The sequence below is a fragment of the Lissotriton helveticus genome, chromosome 9, assembly GCF_964261635.1.
Source record: "Lissotriton helveticus chromosome 9, aLisHel1.1, whole genome shotgun sequence".
In the NCBI taxonomy this organism is placed as follows: domain Eukaryota; kingdom Metazoa; phylum Chordata; class Amphibia; order Caudata; family Salamandridae; genus Lissotriton; species Lissotriton helveticus.
Genome location: NC_136070.1, coordinates 27,721,834 through 27,746,136, shown reverse-complemented (window position 1 = coordinate 27,746,136; position 24,303 = coordinate 27,721,834). Strand labels below are relative to the sequence as shown.

The 24,303-nt window shown below is 49.5% G+C and overlaps 1 protein-coding gene across 1 annotated transcript in view; it reads left to right on the top strand.

The window, feature by feature from the left end:
• NUBPL (NUBP iron-sulfur cluster assembly factor, mitochondrial) overlaps positions 1-24,303 on the top strand; it is a 91,583-nt gene continuing 67,280 nt past the window's right edge. Inside the window, exon 1 of the mRNA XM_078659391.1 lies at positions 1-432. Within this exon, the coding sequence (XP_078515517.1) occupies positions 295-432 (138 nt within the window). The 5' untranslated portion in view covers positions 1-294. The remainder of the gene's footprint in view (positions 433-24,303) is intronic.

Here is a 24,303-nt window from a genome sequence, read left to right as displayed (position 1 = left end):
TCCCTCTGGCCTCTCACTTACTTTTCAGATTCAGTGATTGTCTAAAGCTGTAAAGACCTCACAGTCTTAGGGTGGACATTTACTTTACTGCTGCCTACTCTTTCTACGATCACTAATACTTGGTATATTTTATTTAGCGTTTCAAAGGGATCGTCTGCCACGGTTGTGCAATTTCCCAAGAATACAATTCTAGGTACAAACCGCCCTGAAATGTGCACAGCTTTGTGACCGTGTAGGGACTTCTAAAGGATCATTATTGTGCCTTCCATGTAGTGGGGTGTAGTTGGGTGAGGGATGGCAGCAAGACATTTGTCCCAGTTTCTTCAGATTGGACTGGCTCACTTCCAGACACATATTCCATTTTCCCGGGGGTTACTGTCCTTCCCCAAATGTGCTCTTCAGACCCAGACTCTGAGGCAGTGTCGTCTCAAGGTAAGTAAGAGTTGCACGTGCTATGTTTAACCTTTACACCACCGGGTAATGAGTCACATGCCATTTTCCTTATAGACTATTATACCAAGTTGCCCGAAGTTGGGCGGGGTTGAGAGTATGACTTCTGATGTGGTGATTAGCACGTTTGAGGATATTTTCTGTTGTGAGTGTATATTTTCTGACAATGGAGCACAGTTCATTAGCACCAAATTTCTGGCTTAACTCAAGAGGTATGCCCCTCCCCCTCCCAGCATAAGCTGATATCTATGGGACATCCTGAGGATAATGAGCAAGCAGAACGTTTCAATCACATTATCAAGGAGGCATTGGAGGGTTTGATTGGAGAAAGGCCTTACAGGCAACCCATCTTTCATTTAGAGTCACTCCTAATTCCGTGACAGGGGTTTCACCATTTGAACTGCTAAGAGGATTTAAATTGGGATCTTTCCTAGCTACTTGGTGGCTTAAGGAAAAACAGTTTTCCCCGATATTTGAAGCATGGTAAGAGTACTGTTCATGAGCTGGTCCATTGGGTAATCAGAGCCACAACAAAGCGTTGGTTTGGTGGGGAATAAGTCTAAGCCTGTGAAAGTCATTAAGAAAGCCAATGGTGCTGTGAGAGTGGACAAAAGAGTTATATGGAATTGAAGAAGAATTTCAGTTTATGCTGACCCTGAACCACCGTCTGATGATGGCAGTTCATTTGCTTCTGATTTTTATACTTATGAATGCGTGGCCAATCAAATTTAGATTCCAGTTCTGAATCACTTGGAGGTGGGAATGAGAGAGATGAGTGGGCCTGTGAATGAGCACCACGCCTTGTTGTCAGTTCATCATGCATCTGCTGACTGATCAGCAGAGAGCCAGAGCACGAGACATAAAGTGCTACCTAAAAATGCACTTGCTTTATATTACACTGAGGATGCTTTCCCTGCCAAACTTAATTTTGTTCTGTTTATTGAAATGTGTCACATAAAGTGTTACCTACCTCATCTTGTTTTGTTTAGGTTTCACTTATTGTTTTGTTCATTTGTAAAGGGGCAGTGTGTGTATGGTGCTGGCTGCTCAGAGAATAAGCCTGTGGAATTTCTGCTTGCGTGTATGGAATATTTTGGGATTGAATGTTCAATCAATCAGGGGTTTTTTAAGAGCGCTACTCACCCGTGAGGGTCTCAAGGTGCTTGGGGTGGTGGTGGTGGTGGGGGATGAAGCTCCAGATCAGTCGAAGAGCCAGGTCTTGAGGCTCTTCCTGAAGGTGTGCATAGTGGGGGAGCGTCTTATGTCGACTGGGAGCTCGTTCAAGGTCTTTGCTGCGACGTAGGAGAAGGCTCTTCCAACTGCTCTGGTTCTGCGGATGCGTGGGGTCTCTGCCAGGGCGAGGTCGGTGGAGCGAAGGTTCTTTTTGGGTACGTGAAAGGAGACTCTTTCGTTGAGGTATTTGGGTCCGATGTTGTGGAGGGTTTTGTAGGCATGGGGTTGAGTAGCTTGACGGTTATTCTCTTCTCGATGGGGAGCCAGTGGAGGTCTCGTAGGTGCTGGGTCGTGTGCTCATGTCTTGGAGCTCCGAGGACGAGTCTTGGTGCGGTGTTCGTGATGGTTTGGAGCTTGTGTAGCAGGGTTTTGTTGATTCTGGCGTAGAGTGCGTTACCATAGTCCAGTCTGCTGAGTATGCAATATTTTGATATTAATAACAGAGAAATCATCAAAACAGTCTACAAACATACCACATTCACATGCATAATCATTGAAGAGAGTATTTAAATAAAACATATATTTGTATTTTTCTAATATTGAGTGATGGTCTCTTCCCTTGATTATAATATCATTATGTATCTTTAAACATGTATTGAAGTTGCCCTAGGAACTTTACAGTATATAACCCTCAGGTTTATGCCACAGCAACCCTGATCGTTCAACATCAAATAACTCCAATTATTGAGTAATCTGAAAGCTGCACGGATCACAGTGGCTGGAGAACCCTTCAGATACCTTGGCAAATTTGCATTTGCAAATTTGCATTGCGTGCGCCATGAAGCAAAATTTCTCTGCACGCTCAGGAATGCCCTAAAGTCCTCTCACAGTCAGCCCGCTAAGAAAAACATCAGTGCTGTCATTCCTATAGTGATATTTGAATGGTTAGATCTATGACTCATGCGCATACCCTTCTCCTAGTGCTTCATATCTGCCCATTTTGTGCTGTTGTAAGCAGTTTTGGAAGTGAAAAGTCAAAATTAGCAGAGAAATAAACCTGTGGACTATAAAATCCACTGAAGGTATTTCTGCTACAGAGAATGGTATTTTCTCTAACTTCTCAATGTGTACCATAGTGTATGTTGCGTCCTTCCTAGCCATGCTAGTTTGCTGTTTTGTAAGATTGTAAGATAAAAACAACCTTGTAGCACTAAGGTGTCTCCATGGAATGCGGCCAGCATGAAGTGTATGCAGTCCAATTCAGTTACATGATATCCCTAAACTGTGACTACCCATATTAAAAATAAGACATGCCACGCTGTATGATGTCAGTAACAGATGATACAATGTTACCTAAGGAGTATATCCTAGTGGAAAGTATATTCATACCATTAGCAACTATTACCAGAGTCCTTTCTAAATTTGCCCTGTCAATTTCGCACAGTCTCTCAACAGCCTCCTGCTGTGAAACCTTCCACACTTCATTGTATTTTGCATACAGCAAGTGCTTATGATGTGGTTTTTGAGGACCTAGTAAAAAGTCCTGTATTTCCAGGTGTTGGAAATGGCCCTTTTTGCAGGGTTATCCCCAAACTTATTGCTTCTTCCTCTTATTTTTTCCTGACTTGTTTGTGTTGGTTTTAGGACTCTGGGCACTTTACCACTGCTAATTAGTGCTACAGTGCATATGCTCTCTGGGTAAATTGTGTTACGGATTGGTGTTTCCAGGATTGGGTGTTTTGATTTACTTGTTAGTCCCTAGTAAAGTGCACTGAGTGTGCCAGGGCCTGTAAATCAAATGCTACTAGTGGGCCTGCAGCACTGATTGTGCCACCCATGTGAGTAGCCCTAAAAAGGTAACTCAGACCTTCCATTGCAGAGTCTGCACGCAGTTTGTAACTGCCATGTCGACTTGGCGAGTGCACTGTCTTGCCATGCCCTAAAACCTTTCCTTTTCTACATGTCAGTCACCCCTAAGGTAGGCCCAAGATACCTCTGTGGGCAGGGTGTAGTGTATGTGAAAGGTAGGACATGCCCTGGTGTGTGTGGCATGTCGTGATAGTGAATTACAGCCCATTTCGTTTTTCACTATTGCAAGGCTACCTGTTCCCCATAGGACAGAATGGAAAGTTTGTTCATAACATCTTATAAACATAACTGGCCCTGGGAACTAGGTCGGAAAATAAAGTTTAGTATGCTTGAACTCAGAATCTAAAGATGCATCTTTTAGTGAGGGTGATTTTTACATTCTGTGTTTGAAAATACCACTTTTAGAAAGTAGGTATTTTCTTGCTCAGTCATCCCATGTGCCTCTGCTGGGATGTGGATTGCCTGTCTGGGTTTTGGATGACAGAAGGCTGGGGAGCAGGAGTGGCTCCAGATAGTCTAGGTAGGGTCAGGAAAGGGCTGAATAGATCTGGGCTGCAATGCGGAAAGAGGAAGGAGATGTCCTTGCACCTCAAAGGGCCTGCTCTGCCTCTGACAATGCTGTCTCCACCTCCTCCCAGGAAATCACACCAGAGACGGCAGAACTGGTTCTGGCTGGGCACAGACACTCTCTGCCTAAGAGATCAAAGGATTTTAATATATAAATATCGGGACCCAGACCCCTGAACTTTAGAACTCTTTTGGACCAAACAGACTGCCAAGAAGAAGAGCTGGAGAAGCTGTGAGGAGGGACTACCACTTTGCTTTGTTGCTGTGTTGGCCTGCAGTTGCTGCTTCTGTCTTCGGGCAGTGAAAGGACTGGACTGAACTTTCTGCAAGCTACTTTTGTGAGTTTCTTCAAGGGCTTGAGGTAGAGCTTGCCCCGGTTCAAGAAGTACCAGGAACAGCACAGACTTCAAGCTCTTCTGCCCTCAGCACTGGGGACTGTGTGTTTTGTGCTGCAACAGAAGAAAAGCAACTCGACGATGTCTACGACGCCGCTGCCGACTCCGTGTCCTGAAGGCACTGCAGAGGGCACCGCCACAACCCCGCACCGTGACCCTGGTCTCACCGACAACGCCTTCTGACGCCGCCACCGAGCCTTTACTCACACTGTGTTAGACCTGTCAGCCTTAGGGTGGTCTCCCCTACATTTTTGCCCTTTTTGCCTCCCATTTTTATCCTATATTTTGTTGGACTTAGGACTCTGGGCGCCTCACCACTGCTAAACAGTGCTGAGGTGCAGGTGCTCTCCCCTAAAACCTTGTGAGGCTGGCATATGAGCCACAAGCCACTGCTACCGCAGTAAGGCTTAATCCTCCATAGGCTAACATTGGGAACCTCCCCTTATGGACTAACTTCTGACAGGGACCTAATAAGTCTATCATGTTTGGTCTTGTTGGACGCGGGCGGGGAACCCTTTCCAATGATATATAGGGTTTGGGCATTACTACGCTAGGGATCCCACTTTTATAAAGGGGACTTTTTCCTGCCTACACTTAGATTAGGCTGCAGACTCCCCCCTCCCCTCTGCATACTGATAGCCTGCCTGGGTTGGGAGGTGGGAGTGGTGATTCACACCTTCTTCCCTGGGATGAGCTGTGATGGGCTGCCCACTGTAGCCTTAACGGCCTGTCTCTCGTCACTATGACAGCTAGGTCAGGGAAGGCAGGGAACATACCAGAACTCCCTGGACTCTTCCAGAAGCCCCTGCCCCCCAGACCCTTCCAGAGACTTCCACCACTTTCTAGCCTAGACTAAAAAGATATATAAGGGAGGGTCCTGGCCTCACATTCTTGTTACACTGCTGGACCTGGAAGAATCCCTGCTGGAGTGACGACTGCTGCGCAAGAGGATTGCCACTGGGAAGGAGGCTGACTGCTCCAAGGAACTGCTGCCCCACAACCTGCTGAGCTGCCCTACTGTCTGCTGATCCTGCTCTGCATGGGAGACTGCAACATCACCACCAGAGTGTCTCCACAACATCCCAAAGGAACTACTTTTCTTTGAACAACATTTTAAAGAGTCTTCAACCTTTTGAAGATTGCCTTTTGGGGACTGCACCCTTTTTAGGTCTCGCCTGTCGATGCGCATGCGCATCGAGCAAGCGAGACTATAGGGGCTCATCGACTCTTTATCTAACTTGCAAGGAATCGTGGCGATTCCTTGCAGTGCCCGTGACTTTTAAGCTCAATGCGCATGTGCATTGAGCTTAAAAGCGCGTGCACAGCCGCCCGCATTCCTCCGACACCTTTGAAGTGAAGCTTAGCTTCACTTCAAAGGCCCGGCTTCTTCACACCCACATGCCGCTCTGCCCCGCTCCGCCCCCTCCCCTGAGTCATCCTGCCTGCCCAGACTTCTCCTCCCCCCTACTTACATCCCGCTTTCACTTGTTTTTTGTTCCGACTCGACGTTCCCCCCGCCCCCTCCCGCCACGCAATGCCGAGAGCTTGTTTGTTTTAACCAACAGCACCGAGCAGTGTCCCTTTTTTGTTTGTAAATACCTGATCTACGGCCTAACGATTTTCATGTCTACTTTTCACAAATGCTATATTTCTTTGTAGTCTTCCCGAATATAAATATATGAAAAAAGAAAAAGAATCTCATCCCTCCAATGCATGTGAACGGTGGTAGGGATCGCAGCGATGTTTCTTTCAATGTTTCCCTTGTTGGTGTTTTCAAAAGCTCGTCAGCGGTGCCTTTGTCTGATAAGCAGCTGTTAATGATCACAGAGAAAACCCAGCGATCACGTGACTGTGGCAGATCATTAAGCGGCGTTGCCTTTAGCTCCGCAGTTTAGCCTCTCATCAGTGATGCTCCGAAAACATCTTCGTACTCCACAAAACACACAGTGGGGCTTGAAGTACCACCCGTACTGTAAATAACATAAAACGTGCAAGTGTCTTTCAAGCGACGAGAACCGAAGTTAGCATTGCCACAAAGACAGCCTTCCTTAAAATGATCCAAGCCAGTCCACTACAATGCTGCCGGGTCATAGGTCACCACTATTCAAAGCCCGGTATGTATGCTAGTTTAGTACGCAGATTAAAGCTTGCGATTTGCTCGGTTGGCTGGCCCTCGGCTCCCGTTTCCCACCAGTACCGCTAACCAAAAGGCTCCCCACTGAGTCGCTCTCCTTTTTCGAGGGTCATTGTTTCTGTTACACATACCGTGAATACGTTGAAACACACAAACATGGTAGATATGTTTACTGACCACGAGCAGTTAGAAATAATTTTGCAGAGACCAAGCCTAACGCATTGTGCATGAGAATCACGTAAACTGGGCTAAGAATCAGCTGTCACGCCGAGAAAGTCATTGCAACACACAAAGAACCCTTGAAATACAGTCGCAATGAAACTGAATACAGCATGTTGGCAGGCAGAAGGGCTCATTACTCAGTGTAAAGGCTAATATTACAACCAATCAGAGTGGGCTATGACTTTTGGTAAACGTGCTCTTTCGGGACGTTTCCAGGCTCGACGTCATGGGCAGCTGTCGCTCAGGACAAGGGGCTTGAGTTGTCGGAACTGATGCAGCTCGACCGAGGGTGGCGGGGAAGGGAGGACAGTATAACTTCTCTGCCGCGGCCCCTGCACACTGCAACCAGTCTGCTCCCGGTGAGAGAGACTCGGCCTAACACGTGGCTCCAGCAATGCCCTGGATCATATCTGTTACTTCTGAATGCTTTGTTTCACTTTAAGATAACACAATTTGCCTCTACATGGACATCTGAGAAAATGTTTTTAAACATGAACTTTGGCGACCTTCAATAACAACTGCCATAAGTGAATCATATGCAGTGACATGCACCAGAGTCCAGGCGGCACCTCGGCGGCAGTAGTGTGGCGAGGATGCCATGCCCCCTGATACAAGACAGGCAAACAACACCCCTTTGACTGCTGTTCGTGTTGTAAAACAGCAATTATCTGGGTTTGGGTTAGCTCCTCAGGGCTCTGGACCCTGGTGCCACTGCCCCAGCTGTACCAATGGTAGTACCGTCCCTGATGAGCAGCACCCTTGCCCAGGCCAACATTTACTCAGGTTATGTTTCTCCTCTATTTTTGTAAGCAGTAAGTTTACTTTTATTACATCTTTGACGGTATTTTAAACTTGCCTTGATTTAATCATTTCATTGATGCCCCTCCTTCTCTTGCCATTAATGTAAAATTTTGTGTGCCATCGCCCCCTGTGACATAATCATATTATGCTAATCAATTCTCGCTCCTACATATTCTCCAAGCTTGTTTTAAGAGCTTCCATTTGCTCCCAGAGACTTTGTGCGCGCGCGCCGCGCTCTCCCTCTGTTGCCACGGGCATTAAACTCACCAGGCATCCCACCCCCTCCCTCTCCATATGGCCGCTCGAGTTCACTTCGGAGTGCTCTCCCCGATAGGCTCTTCCCCACTGCCCCATTTGTCTGTGCCTCGCATCAGACTTCAAAGGCTGCCGCTCCTCCGCCTGACTTCCACTGTACCCTCCCTCTTGCTTCAGGCTCCCTGACCCCACCTTGCTTCCCCCACATGCGGTTCTTGTCTTGATTCTGCCCCACCCATTGACCCCCGATAAAAGCTCCTTAATAACTACCGCACGCCCAGATATCTTTATCTGAGACAGTCCTTCTCCTGGACGACCTCATCCCCCCCAACCCAGTCCCCTCCCTCCTTTACCCTGTAATCAGACCCTTTGCTATCTCTACCTCAGCTACGTAAATTGCTGCCCCTGGCGCGCTTTTTCCACCTTCTAACCCTAGTCAGCTTGTAAGTGTTTGCTATTTTGATTTACCAGCCTATCCCAGAAGGCTCGTCCCCTCCACTGAGACCCTGCCCACTGTTACCTGCTTCTTCCACCCCTACGTGCTCCCCGACAACCCCCCCCCCCCCAGCCAGCATTCCTATACCGCCATTCAACCTCCCGCTGTCCGGGACACAATCACCTTACAGGTCCCCCCCCCTTGCTCCCGAGCATTGCGACACTCCCTCACTCATCCAAATTGGAGCCCCACACCCCTCCGCCCCGTGAAACCGCACACCCTCTGCCCGGTTAACCCAGGTCACTCCATCCATGCCACCTCTGAAGGTGACAATCTGCTCGGCAATACCTGCACCCATCACCCTCAGCCCTCCCCACATCCTCCCTTGCAATACCCCCTTCACCCCTCCCAGACAGCGCCTGCATGTCTCTCGAGTGCCCGGAGACACTGTACCCAACTGGCCTCTGAAGGATAAAGGCATTGGCATGATGACTACCCCCTCCCCCCCCTGCCGCAACGGTCCCCTCTGTCTACAGCATCGCCTCCCCATCCGTCCTGCCGCCAGACCCCTTGCTATCCCCTCCCCAGCTGTCCAACTTATTGCCCCTCCCCCACCGCACACCCAGGTGCGCCTCCGTCCCAACCCCCAATCCGTCTCCTCCATCCTAACCACGAACCTCCAGTGGCAAAACAGCAGAAATGCAGCGCTCCCCCTAACTCAGCAATGAAAACTCCTCGCTGCCTCCTCCCCAGGCTGCCTAAACATGGTGTCGTCCCCCCTTGCACCCTTCCACATGAGCCCCAGGACGATAAACCACACCTAGACCCAAACCCAACCCCACCCCCTCCAAAGACGGCAGCTCCGAACCTAAGCCTCACATCCCCCCAAACCCCACCATCCCCCCACTGTCCTGTTACACCACACCCTATGCTCCTGAACCCCATCTCAGCAGCTGCAACACCGTCCTCCTGTCCGTCTGTACTTTTTTCAAGCCCACAAAAAGATGTTAATATTTCACTTCTGTTCTTGGGTTTTCGTCTCAATAAAATACACTGAACATAATCTTCACAAAAGTTAATTACAAAAACTTACGCTAGTGCCATTATAAAATACAATAACTTTTTTTTAAGTATTAATTATAAAAAAAATAAAAGCCATTGTTATGTGTATTAACAATACATCTAAGTCATGTAAATACAACACATATTGCATTACAAATGCTATAGGTGTCACATTTGCGAAAGTTATAACTATTGGCATTGTAAATGACAAAGCTATTCATTTCGCTATTTTCAAAACCAACACATAAATAAAAAATGTGTCATTTACAATACCAATAGCTCAAACTTTCCTAATGCGAGACCTATTGCATTGCAAATGCTTGTTAAGCTAAAGGAAACTACCTGTCCTTGGACCACAGCTTTTTAAAGACTGCCCTTTGGAACAGCAACAACACTCTTAAGATTTGTCCTGCAACGCTGTGCCTCCCCTCAGCACTGCTTGCCCCGTGATGCTCCCGAGGGCTCTGTGATTGCCTCTGCTTCTGGTGCAAGCCGACTGAAACTGGCCCTGAGGTCACCGCCACTGGGACCGGAGCGCGCTGCGTAGCGCTGAGTAGCGAAGCACTGTGCGGCAGGAGGCTCCGTCGTTGCCCCGGACTTGGAGGCACTGTTAAGCGCTGTGCTAAAGGAGCGCTGTGTGGCCGTGACCTCCACCCGTGCAGCGCCTGCTGAGCCCGAGGAGCCTTGCACCCGCGCACGCAACCACCACCCCATGTAACGCCTCAGTGCAACCAGGCTGCTGCGAGGGGGCGGGGTGCGGGTTGGCCGGGTACCTGGAGTGTGAGCTTTGTGCTTGGCTGGGAACCGTCCTTCACTGACCGGCCCACGGGGGCATAATTACTTGGTAATTGACACTGGGGCATTTTTTAGCATTACCAGCAGCGCCTGGGCAGCCGCACTTCCTACGCTGGGAGCATCATTTCTATGAGAGGCACACTTATTACGCTACAAGGGAACTTTGGCCTAAGAACCTTCCCACAGTGAAGTTTGACCATGAGAACCTACCTCAAGTGAACGTTTTCCATCCAAGGACACTGTGAGAAAGACATTACCAGCAAGAGCCCTTGGCACACATGAGCTTTTGGTGATTTGATCAGGCCTGGGAACTGGATTCATTCTTATTGGTTATTGATCTTGCTTGGAAACTGGAATCCTTTTTATTATTGATCAGGCCTGGGAACTGGATTCATTCTTATTGATTATTGATCTTGCTTGGAAACTGGAATCCTTTTTGGGTTTCGCCTGCCGAAGGCTGCGCTCTGCGCAGCTTTTCGGCGCAGGCGAAATCCTTTGTTTACAATAAGGACTTCGGGACCGTCCCCCGGCTCCCATTGGTTAGCTCCATAAATGGAGGCTAGCCATTGGGTGCCGGATCTGTCCGTCAAGGCCGGACCAGATTCGGGGGCGTTCCCGCGATTTTTTCCGCTCTCCGCCTCTGCAATGTCGTCATTGCGGCGGTGGGCGTGGGCTATTTTTTTTTCCGTCTCGCCATGTTTTCCTCATTTTCAGCGAGGCCGCTGATCAGGTAAGCAGCACCCCGCGCCCCACCCTCGCCCCTGAATTCAGTCTCTTTTGCATTGAATTGCAGCCTCGGGGAAGTGGTTAGCTTCCCCGCTTCCTTCGCAGCACCCCGCGCCCCACCCTCGCCCATGAATTCAGTCTCTTTTGCATTGAATTGCAGCCTCGGGGAAGTGGTTAGCTTCCCCGCTTCCTTCGCTCACCGCCATCTTTTCTGGCATTGGCCTCTGGAGTCTTTTGTTCGGGACTGTTGTTTTTTTCCCCTCAGCTCTTGTAACCCGATCTGCGTCATTCCTTTTCCTCCACCCAGTTACTGAGAAATGTGACATTTTGTGATTTGAAAAGACATGGCAGGAAGGAGGGGTGAAAACCATCTGATGTTCTGCATTACAAAGTTCCTCAAACTTTTCTGATTTAAAACACCTTGAAGTCTGACGCTTACTAGAGTCTTCTGGAGACAAAATACGTTTGACAAATGCCCTGCTGTTTATTTTGTATACGATTTCACTGGCGTTTCGAATTGATTGATAGTTGTGTGTTTTCCTAAATCTAAGCTTTTTGACTCGTTCGCACACTGTGGATGGTTTTGGAAATCATGTTGCATTGAGGTGGAGTTTGGTGGGTGGAGTAGGGGGTGCTGAAGGGGGTGGACCCTAAATTCAACCATGAATGGATTTTTTGTTTTTAAGTGAAATCTGAAAGTTTCTTTTTCAGCTCGTTGCTGGGGGGCGGGCAAGAAAGCTTTCACATCTGTGCCCAATTTTGTTCTGGGTTGGTTCCTAGCCTCCCGGCCAAGTAAAATAGTTTTACGGGGAGGGGGGAGGAAGACAAAAAGGGCATTGTTTCGGAGGCAGCTTGGGGTTGCGATGCTGAGAGTTACTTAATATTTTTGAAAAACATTTAAAAAAAGCAGAGGGCCCGCAGATCTGTGTGCACATTATGTTCCTCCAAGTTTACAAGAATAATAATTGTAACATTTGTCTGCAGAGTAAAGTTTCCTCTCGTTAAAAGCCTTATACTGTCTCGTGTGTGCACGCTGTTTCCATGATGGTATGAAAAATATATTCCTAGTGTCCTCGAGACTGTGCTATTAAGTACACCGCGTGCGTGTTTTTTATTAATACCGTGTGTACATCCGCGAGGACGTGCATGCACAATCTAATTTGCGGACAGATGAGGGATGAAGACTTGCTTGAACCATTCATTGTGTTAAAATAAGTTAAGAGCCTTTAAAATCTACCCGTTAAGTAATAGTGATTGGGGAGTAAAGTAGATGAGCTAGTTTAGAACACAAATTGAAAATACGGCAAATGCGTTACTTAGAATGTGCCAGACAGGTACAGATGCGAAATGTGCTTTCGTCGTATGCAGGCCTTTGCCTTCAAGCCGCATCGCCTCTGCGTGGAGCTAAGGCTCGCTTGCATACTGTGCTTCTCCCATGTACTCGAATTAGCATGCAATGTTTAGAGCAGAATGTGCAGCCATCTAACGCCCTGCCTTTGGGTGTCATGCAGCAGCCTGTCTTCCTTGAGGAAACGGTGGTCTACAGATGGCTGGGATGTAGTCGTAGCCCTAGTACATAATCCCCACCGCATTGCCTTTGAAAGTGGTTGGGGTGTGCGTGTGGAAATGCAAGTTTCGAGTTGTGCGCAGGTACTTTTGCTGCACGCAGTCAAAGCGGCTTGACTTTGATATTAAATATAACATAAATACTCCCTCTGCTTTGCCTGGGGCTATAAAGTTCGGTTTTATCCCAGGTTAAGATCCCCAACAATGCACTCTTCCGCGCCCTTGTGCCACCTTCGGAAGCTTCTTATAGGAAACAATTTGGAGATATTAAACTTAATTACTTTGGAATCAATCGTCAGACCTGATATTGCTAGCTACCTGTACCCAGGGAGGGACAGATATGCCCCAGATCACGCCGTTTGATCGTTTCAGGAAGTCCTAACTCTCCCCACTGCGTCAATTGACAATTTATAGTCACCAGACGTATTTCCTGATACTGCATTTGTATTCGGACTTTGACCTAGCTGGACATTTTTTTTAATAGAAAGGTTTGTGCGTTTAAGTTTTCTTTTTAAATGTCACAAGAGTCCTATTATGGCGCTCTCCTTTCAGTAGCAGTTAGTTTAATCCATGCAGTGTGTGCATTCATGTTCCTTTCTGTGAGCACATCTCGCACACATATACACCAAACCAGTAGTTCACGACCCGGAGACAGAACGGTGTTATTAAACAATGTATAACGTCTGTACGCTGGAGCGGTAGCTCAGCGGGCTAATACCTCTGCGGCCAAGGTCGGTGTAACACAGCTTTTACTGGTTCGAATCCGGCAAGGCCACGAAGCCTTTCACACTGTCGATAAAATGAGGAACATTAACTTGAGTTATGATAATCTTTGTGTTACAGGGCTTCTGTATGCATGGATTGGAACGCCTTGTAAAATATGACATGCATATTACAGATAATAATTCTGCCCTTGCGACATTATTGATGAGAGATCGTGGGTGAAAATGTTAATTCACTTTTGGGATAATTTTCTTTTTATAATGTTTGTTTATGTTAAAATTTTACAACTGAGACTTTTGCACAGCCCTTTAAATACCGCACGTCTTCTGTACCTATTTTTTGTGCATGCAGCTCAGTGCAGCGTCAGGCTTGCATCCTAAAACTTTTGCTAACCAAGCATCTAAGTGCAAAGCAGTTTGTGGAAAGGCTAATGCCACAGTGGAGTAATTTGCAAGTTTATAAAAAGCTGGAGGAATCATAATTTCTCCTCCTTTTCTTGTTTGCCCCCATTCTCATTTAAACGCGGCGTTAGGCGTCTGTTAAAGCTGTTAATGGGTTAACTTTGTCTGTCCCGCATTGGTATTTAAAAGAGTGATTACGGAAATTGAGCAGGGAGTGCAAATGAGAGCAAATTGAATCCCCCTCGGACACAAAGTAATGTTGCCGGCTCCCCAAATCCCCGCGCTGCCAGTGAGCCAGCCCCGGGGGCCATTGTGAGGTGTTTGCAGGACGCAACGCCTCCCACTGGGCCTGCGGGCTTATCCCCACCAGGAATGCGGGGCCACAGTTTGCCTGGGCCAGGGACACACCTCGCCTATTCTCTTGTGGATTTACAAGTTTCTACCTAACTAACCCCCTGCCCGCCCCACCCGTCACATAATCTCATCGTGCAGAGGGGGAGAGGAGCGGGGCAAACGTTCTGCTTGAGCGCTTTGTAATAATGGGTGTAATTACGGGAACTCCGAAGCTCTGCTTGCTTTGCTGCAAGCAACTGTAGCTGCATGTACTTGTGGCACAGTCCCAACCATGAACGAGGGCGGGGTCTTGTGTGTGTGTGTGTTTTTTTTTATTTTGTAGCGCGCACTGCTCACGGTATTGCCTCTTGGCGTTCCGATTTTGTCCTAGTGAACTAGTGAATTGGCAAGGGTCACACACTTTGACAAATGGCTCCTCAGTCTTATCGCGGTCAGTAGGCCCGTATCTAGGAGGGTGAGTCGCACGTGTGTAGGAGGGTGAGTCGCACGTGTGTATGAGTACGTACAAGAGAGCACCTGCAGCCCGGTCATTGTGAATTGCTCCAAAATCGTCTAAATTGGGAATTAAATTGCAATATCTATATGCTGTTCGTACAATTTGAAAGGATTGGGCCCTCTCTTCTATTTTACTAATAGGGCATGCGCCTATTCACAAAGGCATGTACGGGAACGTAAGAGTTCTCTTAGGAGGTCTGTAGTACTGTGCCCACTGTGCTCATAAATGATACTGTGGATCGGCCCCTTGGAGTGGCTGCACTCGGCCCTTGGCTGATCCTGAGGCTATGGGGCATAGGGCCTTTCTGCTCCTTTGCTCTTGGCTCATGAACATAGATCGACAAGCTTCTGCGTTGCGGGCAGTCTGCTAAGCAGGGTCTTGTTCTTCATGGACATGGGTTTTGTGACGGGGCTCGCTTTCACAGTACTCCTGGTTGAGGGAGAATGGAATGTAAACGTCTTGGCAAGCTGCCTGTAAGGTTGCATGTCGGCTCACACTCCCTGTTCTATGTGAGGGGCTCGACTGCCGCTCCCTGCTTTAGAAATACCCCTATAAAATAATAGGTTTGTTTTGGTGGAAGTGAACTGACAACACGCTCTTGAGACTATAACAGATCCCTAAATCATCCCCTTACTTACCGTCAAAGCTTCAAACGGCCATTGCTTGTTTTGTTGTGAAGTTTTGTTGTGAAGTTTCTCACAAGTTTGGTGACGTTGCCAGATTTGGCTTTTTGGGTTTCGCCTGCCGAAGGCTGCGCTCTGCGCAGCTTTTCGGCGCAGGCGAAATCCTTTGTTTACAATAAGGACTTCGGGACCGTCCCCCGGCTCCCATTGGTTAGCTCCATAAATGGAGGCTAGCCATTGGGTGCCGGATCTGTCCGTCAAGGCCGGACCAGATTCGGGGGCGTTCCCGCGATTTTTTCCGCTCTCCGCCTCTGCAATGACGTCATTGCGGCGGTGGGCGTGTGCTATTTTTTTTTTTTCGTCTCGCCATGTTTTCCTCATTTTCAGCGAGGCCGCTGATCAGGTAAGCAGCATTTTTTATTTAATAATTGTTTTTATCATGTTCCCGACCCCCCCCGCTCTCCCTGTGCCCGTTCCCGCACCTGCCCCCCCCTCCCGCTCTCCGTTGCCCGTTCCCGCACCACTTAAATGCTTACGTTGCTTGAACTCAGAGTCTCGGCCCCCAGGGGTGGGATGCTGCTGCGAGGTATGTGTGGAGTGCGCCGGGGTTAGTGCCCGCTGTTGTATGCAAACACTTCCTTTGTGCTGCCTGTACTGCCCCCTCAGAAACACGGCCTGCTTCCTGGGCCTCCCCCGCGTGTACACTGTACACAGTCCTGGCGCTGCCTCCGATGCACGGGCTGCTCCTGGGCCTGTGCTACCCCGGTGTGTACACTACACACAGTATCACCGTGCATCATAGCCCTGGCGGCACCTGCGGGACACCGCCTGTTTGATGTGAAAACACTGTCCGTCCCCCCCCTCCCCTGCCCGATTTGTTGTAGATTACATCATCCCTAGCTGCAGAATAGCGGCGCCTGCTGGGGTTTGCGGTTCTTTCATCCCCCTCGGAAAGAAGGCTGGTATTGATATCATAATTTAATTGGACCCATTTGATGGCGCCGCTTGGAAATTGAAAGTTGTAAGGGTGCTGAAAAGTCGTGCAGTGTTTTAGGCGTCAGAGATCACGCTGCCGTTTTGGGGCCTGTTTTTTAATTTGTGAACTTTGGCAGCTCGCCACCCCTGGCACTGTTTGAAATCCGCCATAGAAATGCTGCACGAAAGATCAGGTTATTTCAAACATGTTACTTTAAGATGTGCTGACCTACTTCTCATTTTTTTGCGGTAGAATGACATTCTGTGGAACTGACCGTGGATTAATAGTACAACATGGGAAGTCAGTCTGCCTGCGACTCTAACGTTATACATTTAACCCCAGGCGATGCGTGTTGTCATTCTTTTCTCCACCTTTTGCCTTTCTGCACTGTGATTGATATTTGTAATTTATTGAAACATTGTTTAATCAATTATAACAAGGTAGGTGACAGTATGCACACAGTCACTGTATTCGAAGGGAGGAAAGGTGGCCTAGCGGCCAAAGAAAGCTGCTGACTTAGGAACAAGGTTCGAATCCCGCCCGCAGCTCAACTTCCTTCGATTCTGAGCAAATCATTTAATACTCTGCTGCTTTAAACGTTTGTAACTTTAAGCGTTCTAATTCCCTAAGGGCAAGCTTGCAATACATATTACAACAAAAAATAAATAAGTAATCATTTTCTCAAAATGTAATATCTGTGGAGCACACGTAATATTTTATGTTCATAAGAAAATCACATAGCAAACATCTTATGTTTCATGACTCAAGCACTACCATTCTTTGAGTTGATTTCTCTGGCCATCTCCTTAAAACAACGGAGGAGTCCTACAATATAAAAGTTACAAATATTTGGTGTTCATTTGTGCAGGGCGTTGTCTTTGGAAGCCCGGGTGAGTGCAGTGGACAGTACATCATTGTATTACTTGAAATACAAATCCACAGTAGCTCCCTCCCTGTCACTGCCTCAGGTAGTTACGCTGGAACAGATCACGATAGGAGTCAATCTTCAGTATGATTATGTACACCATACTTGACTGCCTACTGTGTTACACCATCACGTGCTTCAGAGACAGGCAGTGCTTACTTTGAGCCAGTGGTTGCTGGTGCTAACCATCGTCACCTAATTGTCAACACTTGCACTTAAATAAGTCTGTCACATGGAGGTGACTTTTGTCTAATTTACAGATGAGCACAGCAACAGTTATTTATTGATGCAATGTACATAAAAAAATACTCATTTTTGCCCCCTAAGCCTTTCTTTTAGTTTTGAGGGGCTGGAATAGTGTGGGTGGCTCTGTGTGTGGCTCTCTGTGTGTGTGCAAATGCAATAGGTCTCGCATTTGCGAAAGATAAAGCTATTGTCATCGTAAATGACAATGCCATTTATTTATCGGTTTTCAAAACCAACACATAAATAAAAAAATTGTCATTTACAATGCCAATAGCTCAAACTTTTCCAAAGGCGAAACCATTGCATTGTAAATGCTTGTTATTATTGATCTTTCCTGGAGCTGGATTTACCTGCTTTTGGTTCTCGCATAATTTTTAGATAAAGAAATTCTTATTCTTATACAAAACTGGTGTGGTGTTCTTTTGTGAGTGTTTTTACTGTGTCATCGCCGTTGTGTGTTGCACAAATACTTTACACATTGCCTCTGAAGTTACGCCTTTGCTGCTCTGCGCCAAGCTACCAGGTCGGAAGCGGTGGTTCCTACTTGGACTAGGGTGCAGACCCCTGCCAACTAGAGACCCCGGTTCTAACATTGGTGATCGAGCGGTGGGATAGGACTTGTGCTTGTGTAACACCACGCAGCGACGCAGTGTACACCGCAACCCTACACCTGACTCTACTGAATTTTTGTCTACCCTCTCCAATTGGCATTTTTGATTTTTTTTTTAAATTTTCCCTGACTGGTTGCTCTTTTTAAAAGTCCTTTTGCCTAAGTCCCATTGGTTTTCTCTACAAACGTCTGAGGCCCCACCTACCAACATGGAATTCGAGCTGGCCAATCTGGAAGTCTACACAGTGGCGCAACTCAAAGAGTTATGCGAGGAGAAAGGGGTGCCCTTCAAGCGAAGCGCCAAGAAGGCAGAGCTTCAGAAAGCTTTGAGAGCATGGGTAACAGCCCACTCAGAAGGAGATGGGGACGAGCAAGGACCAGAGCATAACGCCACAGGAAACGTGGACCTACTGCACTTGGCGGGAAATGGTAATTTGTTACCAGGTACAAGGGTACCTTCCAGGGCAGGCAGTAGTGTGTCAGTGAAGAGCCTGTCCGTAGAGGACCTGGAGGACAGGAGGGAGGAGATACAGCTCAAGTTGGAGCTTGCCAAGCTGGAGAAAGAGCGGGAAAGAGAAAGGTGGGCCATGGAGCAGGATCGCGAGAACAAGCGACTGGCTATGCGGAAAAAAGAACTTGCCCTGGCTATGCGGGAAAAAGAACTTGCCCATGAGCTCAGCCTGAAGGAACTGGAAATCCGGGCCCTAGAAGTAGGGGCCAACAGCAACAAGAATAGTGGCAGCGTACCTATGGAAGCTTCCCGTGAGTCCAGGGTCTTTATGCCTAAAGATGTGATGGCCAGTTTTAAGGTGGGGGATAACATTGATAAGTGGTTAGCCGCCTATGAGGTGTCTTTAAGAGCCCATGGGGTCCCAGAGAGTTATTGGGGGGGTGGTTTGTATAAGTACCTACCTCCAGATGTTAGGGACACCCTCCTTTACCTAGAGAAGGAAGACCAGACTAACTATTCTGTCATGAAAGCCGCATTGCTTAAGAGGTTTGGTCTTACCCCTGAGAGGTATAGGCAGAGGTTTAGGAATAGCCACAAACTTCCCACACAGAACTGGGTAGACTTCCTGGACAACACTAGTAAAGCTTTAGATGGTTGGGTGCGGGGCAGCAATGTGCATGACTATGAAGGGTTGTATGACTTGTTTTTAAGAGAGCACCTTCTAGAGAAATGTTTTCCAGAGCTGCGCCAACACCTGGTTGACCGCAAGTTGACCAATCCTAGGAAGCTTGCGGAGGAGGCGGACACCTGGGTCAGTGCCAGGGTGTCCAACAAGGGTTCTGGGGGGGACTCCCAAAGGGGTGGTCAGGGTTCCTACCAGAAGAAAGAGGGGGGAGACAAAAAGAAAGAGTTTCCCAAAGGCCCCCAAAATAATTCACAAGGGAAAGGGTCTGGGTCCCAGCCCCAATCTGGCCATCAGAAGCCCACTTATCCTGACAAAGGTCAGCAGCCCAGAATTGTCCGGTGCTACGAGTGTGGTGAACTTGGACACTACAAGGGGGATCCCAAGTGTCGCAAGAGAGCGCCACAGCCCACTGGAGGTAAAAACCCCGGGGTGGCTAGTGTAGCGCTTGGGGAGGAGCTGTCCCTAGATGATGGGAGTGAGGGGGCAGGGCTTGTCCTAGTGTCTCTGGGAGACAGTGAGATGGTTCCCAAGGTCCATGTGCCTTCAAATACTACCAAGTATAGGCAGTGGGTCACCCTCAGTGGTCGGGGGGTGGAGGCCCTGAGGGACACAGGTGCCAGCATGACTATGGTAAGGAGTCAGCTGGTGTCCCCAGAGCAAATAATTCCCGATGCAGTCCATCCAGTTGTGATGGCTGACAACAGGGGGGGTCACTATCCCATAGCACAGGTTCCATTTGAGTGGGGAGGGGTTTCAGGCCTTTTAAGAGTTGCTGTGAGCCCTGCCATGCCAGTGGACTGTCTGTTAGGGAATGACCTAGAGCATACTGCCTGGAAGGAGGTAGAGCTCAAAGCGCATGTGGAGATGCTGGGGTTACCGGAGTGGATTTGTGCTACCACACGGTCTATGGCTGCCCGGAAAGGGAGTCAGCCAGGGCTGGAGCCTGGAAAAATGGCCCAGCCAGCTGCTAAGAAGGGAGGAGCCCGAGGGCGTGGGAAACCCACCCCGGTGCAGTCACCCCGTGAGATGGATGGGGCACCTGAGGAAGTCGCACCGGAGTCCACGGAAGGGGGCGCTGTTCCCTTGGGGGACCTACCTACCCCTGCAGGGTGGCAGGTGGAAGGAGGGCCCACCAGGGAGGAGTTTTGCCGGGCACAGAAGGAGTGCCCCACCCTTGAGGGTATGAGGCGACAGGCCGAAGCCCAAGCAGCAGGCAATGCCTCCGCGGAGTATCATATTTACTGGGAGGATGGGCTCCTTTACAGTGAGCCCAAGGCTCCTGTGCATGGGTCATCAAGGGCTTTAGTGGTCCCCCAGTGCTACAGGGCCTTTCTTTTGGAATTGTCTCATGAGATCCCATTGGCAGGACACTTGGGCCAAGACAAGACCTTTGCTAGGCTTGTCCCACATTTTTATTGGCCGCAGATGAGGATCTCCTCAGATACATTCTGCAGGACCTGTCTGACCTGCCAAGCTAGTGGGAAAACAGGGACTAAGCTGAAGGCTCCCCTGGAACCGCTGCCTGTCGTTAGCACCCCCTTTGAGAGGGTGGGCATCGACATTGTTGGGCCTATGGATCCACCGACTTCTTCTGGTCACAGGTTTATCCTGGTTCTGGTGGACCACGCCACCCGGTACCCAGAGGCTATTCCTCTGAGAACCATCACTGCACCTGCAGTGGCACCGGCCCTGATGGGGATTTTACAAGAGTGGGTTTTCCCAAAGAGGTGGTGTCCGACAGGGGTACCAATTTTATGTCTGCCTACATGCAAGCCATGTGGAAAGAGTGTGGGGTTACTCATAAGTTCTCCACCCCTTACCACCCACAGACCAATGGTCTCGTGGAGAGATTTAACAAGACCCTAAAGGGCATGATCAGGAGTCTGCCTGAGGGCCTGAGGAAAAAGTGGGACATCCTCTTGCCCTGTTTGTTGTTTTCCTACAGGGAGGTACCACAGAAAGGAGTGGGATTCAGCCCCTTTGAGCTTTTGTACGGTCACCCTATTAGAGGACCTCTCAGTTTAGTGAAGGATGGGTGGGAGAAGACTCGGAAGCAAGCTTCTGACAACTTAGAGGCCAGCCAGGCGGTGATGAAGGAATGGTACGACCAGAATTCTCACCCTGTGGAGCTGGAACCTGGACAGAAGGTGTGGGTCATGGAGCCTGGGGTGCTTAGTGCCCTCCAGGATCGCTGGACTGGCCCTTATGAGATATTGGAAAAGAAGGGTAAGGCCACTTACCTAGTGGACCTTAAGACCCCCAGGCAGCCCCACCGGGTGCTACACGCCAACCGCCTCAAACCCCACCATGAGAGGTCTGAGCTCACCTTACTGATGGTGACTGATGGGGCCGAGGAAGAGGAAAGTGAACCTCTCCCGGACCTCTTTGCTTCCAAAGAGAAGGATGGATCGGTGGAGGGAGTGGTCCTCTCCCCATCCTTGACTCCTGAGCAACAGAGGGACTGTCGCCAGGTCCTGGGGCAGTTCGCCTCAGTGTTTTCCCTTATCCCTGGGATTACCCACCTGTGTACCCATGATGTGGACACAGGAGACAGCCCCCCTGTCAAGTCCAAGTCTTACAGGTTGTCGGATAAGGTGAAGGCCAGCATCCAGAGTGAGGTCACTAAGATGCTGGAATTGGGGGTGATAGAGCCCTCCAACAGCCCTTGGTCCAGTCCGGTGGTTCTGGTACCAAAAGCTGCCCCACCGGGCACCACACCCTAACTTAGGTTCTGTGTGGATTACAGGGGACTGAACTCTGTGACCAAGACTGACGCTCATCCTATCCCGAGGGCGGATGAGCTCATTGACAGGTTGGGGGCTGCCCGATACCTAAGTACCTTTGACCTCACGTCGGGGTACTGGCAGATCGCCCTAACAGATGGAGCTAAAGAGAGGTCCGCCTTTTCCACCCCAGAGGGCCACTACCAGTTCAGAGTGATGCCCTTTGGATTGAAAAACGCTCCTGCCACCTTCCAGCGGCTGGTGAACCGGGTCCTCTCCGGTTTAGAGGCCTTCTCTGCTGCCTACCTGGACGACATAGCTGTCTTCAGTAGCAGCTGGGAGGACCATTTGGGTCACCTCCAGGAAGTGCTTCAGGCTCTGCAGCAGGCAGGCCTGACTATCAAAGCTAGCAAATGCCAGATAGGGCAGGGGTCGGTAGTCTACCTAGGACACTTGGAAGGCGGGGGAAAGGTGCTGCCCCTACAGGCCAAGATAGAAACCATCCTGGCCTGGGAGCCTCCCAAAACACAGACTGAGGTCAGGGCATTCCTGGGCCTCACAGGTTACTACCGCAGATTTGTCAAGGGCTATGGCACCATTGTGGCCCCCTTGACTGAGCTAACCTCTACGAAATACCCTAGGAAAGTGATCTGGACAGAGGCTTGCCAAAAAGCCTTTGACTCTCTAAAGCAGGCCATGTGCACCGCTCCTGTGCTCCGGGCCCCTGACTTCTCCAAAGAGTTCATTGTCCAAACGGACGCCTCAGAGCATGGCATAGGGGCGGTACTTTCGCAACTCAATGAGGAGGGTAGGGACCAACCAGTAGCCTTCATCTCCAGGAGGCTGCTCCCCCGAGAACAGCGGTGGAGTGCGATAGAGAGAGAAGCCTTCGCGGTGGTCTGGGCTGTAAAGAAGCTGAGGCCATATCTGTTTGGCTCCCACTTCCTGATCCAGACTGACCACCGGCCCCTCAGGTGGCTCATGCAAATGAGGGGCGAGAATCCCAAATTGTTGAGGTGGTCCATTTCTCTACAGGGGATGGACTTCAGGGTGGAACACAGACCCGGAGTAGACCCGGAGTAGACCACGCCAATGCTGACGGTCTCTCTCGGTTTTTCCGCCTTAGTGATGAGAACTCCCTAGAGGTTGGGTAGTTCTCCCCGCTTTCAGCTGGGGGGGACACGTGTTAGACCTGTCAGCCTTAGGGTGGTCTCCCCTACATTTTTGCCCTTTTTGCCTCCCATTTTTATCCTATATTTTGTTGGACTTAGGACTCTGGGCGCCTCACCACTGCTAAACAGTGCTGAGGTGCAGGTGCTCTCCCCTAAAACCTTGTGAGGCTGGCATATGAGCCACAAGCCACTGCTACCGCAGTAAGGCTTAATCCTCCATAGGCTAACATTGGGAACCTCCCCTTATGGACTAACCTCTGACAGATAAGTCTATCATGTTTGGTCTTGTTGGACTCGGGGCGGGGAACCCTTTCCAATGATATATAGGGTTTGGGCATTACTACGCTAGGGATCCCACTTTTATAAAGGGGACTTTTTCCTGCCTACACTTAGATTAGGCTGCAGACTCCCCCCTCCCCTCTGCATACTGATAGCCTGCCTGGGTTGGGAGGTGGGAGTGTGATTCACACCTTCTTCCCTGGGATGAGCTGTGATGGGCTGCCCACTGTAGCCTTAACGGCCTGTCTCTCGTCACTATGACAGCTAGGTCAGGGAAGGCAGGGAACATACCAGAACTCCCTGGACTCTTCCAGAAGCCCCTGCCCCCCAGACCCTTCCAGAGACTTCCACCACTTTCTAGCCTAGACTAAAAAGATATATAAGGGAGGGTCCTGGCCTCACATTCTTGTTACACTGCTGGACCTGGAAGAATCCCTGCTGGAGTGAGGACTGCTGCGCAAGAGGATTGCCACTGGGAAGGAGGCTGACTGCTCCAAGGAACTGCTGCCCCACAACCTGCTGAGCTGCCCTACTGTCTGCTGATCCTGCCCTGCATGGGAGACTGCAACATCACCACCAGAGTGTCTCCACAACATCCCAAAGGAACTACTTTTCTTTGAACAGCATTTTAAAGAGTCTTCAACCTTTTAAAGATTGCCTTTTGGGGACTGCACCCTTTTTAAGCTAAAGGAAACTACCTGTCCTTGGACCACAGCGTTTTAAAGACTGCCCTTTGGAACAGCAACAACACTCTTAAGATTTGCCCTGCAACGCTGTGCCTCCCCTCAGCACTGCTTGCCCCGTGATCCTCCCGAGGGCTCTGTGATTGCCTCTGCTTCTGGTGCAAGCCGACTGAAACTGGCCCTGAGGTCACCGCCACTGGGACCGGAGCGCGCTGCGTAGCGCTGAGAAGCGAAGCACTGTGCGGCAGGAGGCTCCGTCGTTGCCCCGGACTTGGAGGCACTGTTAAGCGCTGTGCTAAAGGAGCGCTGTGTGGCCGTGACCTCCACCCGTGCAGTGCCTGCTGAGCCCGAGGAGCCTCGCACCCGCGCACGCAACCACCACCCCATGTAACGCCTCAGTGCAACCAGGCTGCTGCGAGGGGGCGGGGTGCGGGTTGGCCGGGTACCTGGAGTGTGAGCTTTGTGCTTGGCTGGAAACCGTCCTTCACTGACCGGCCCACGGGGG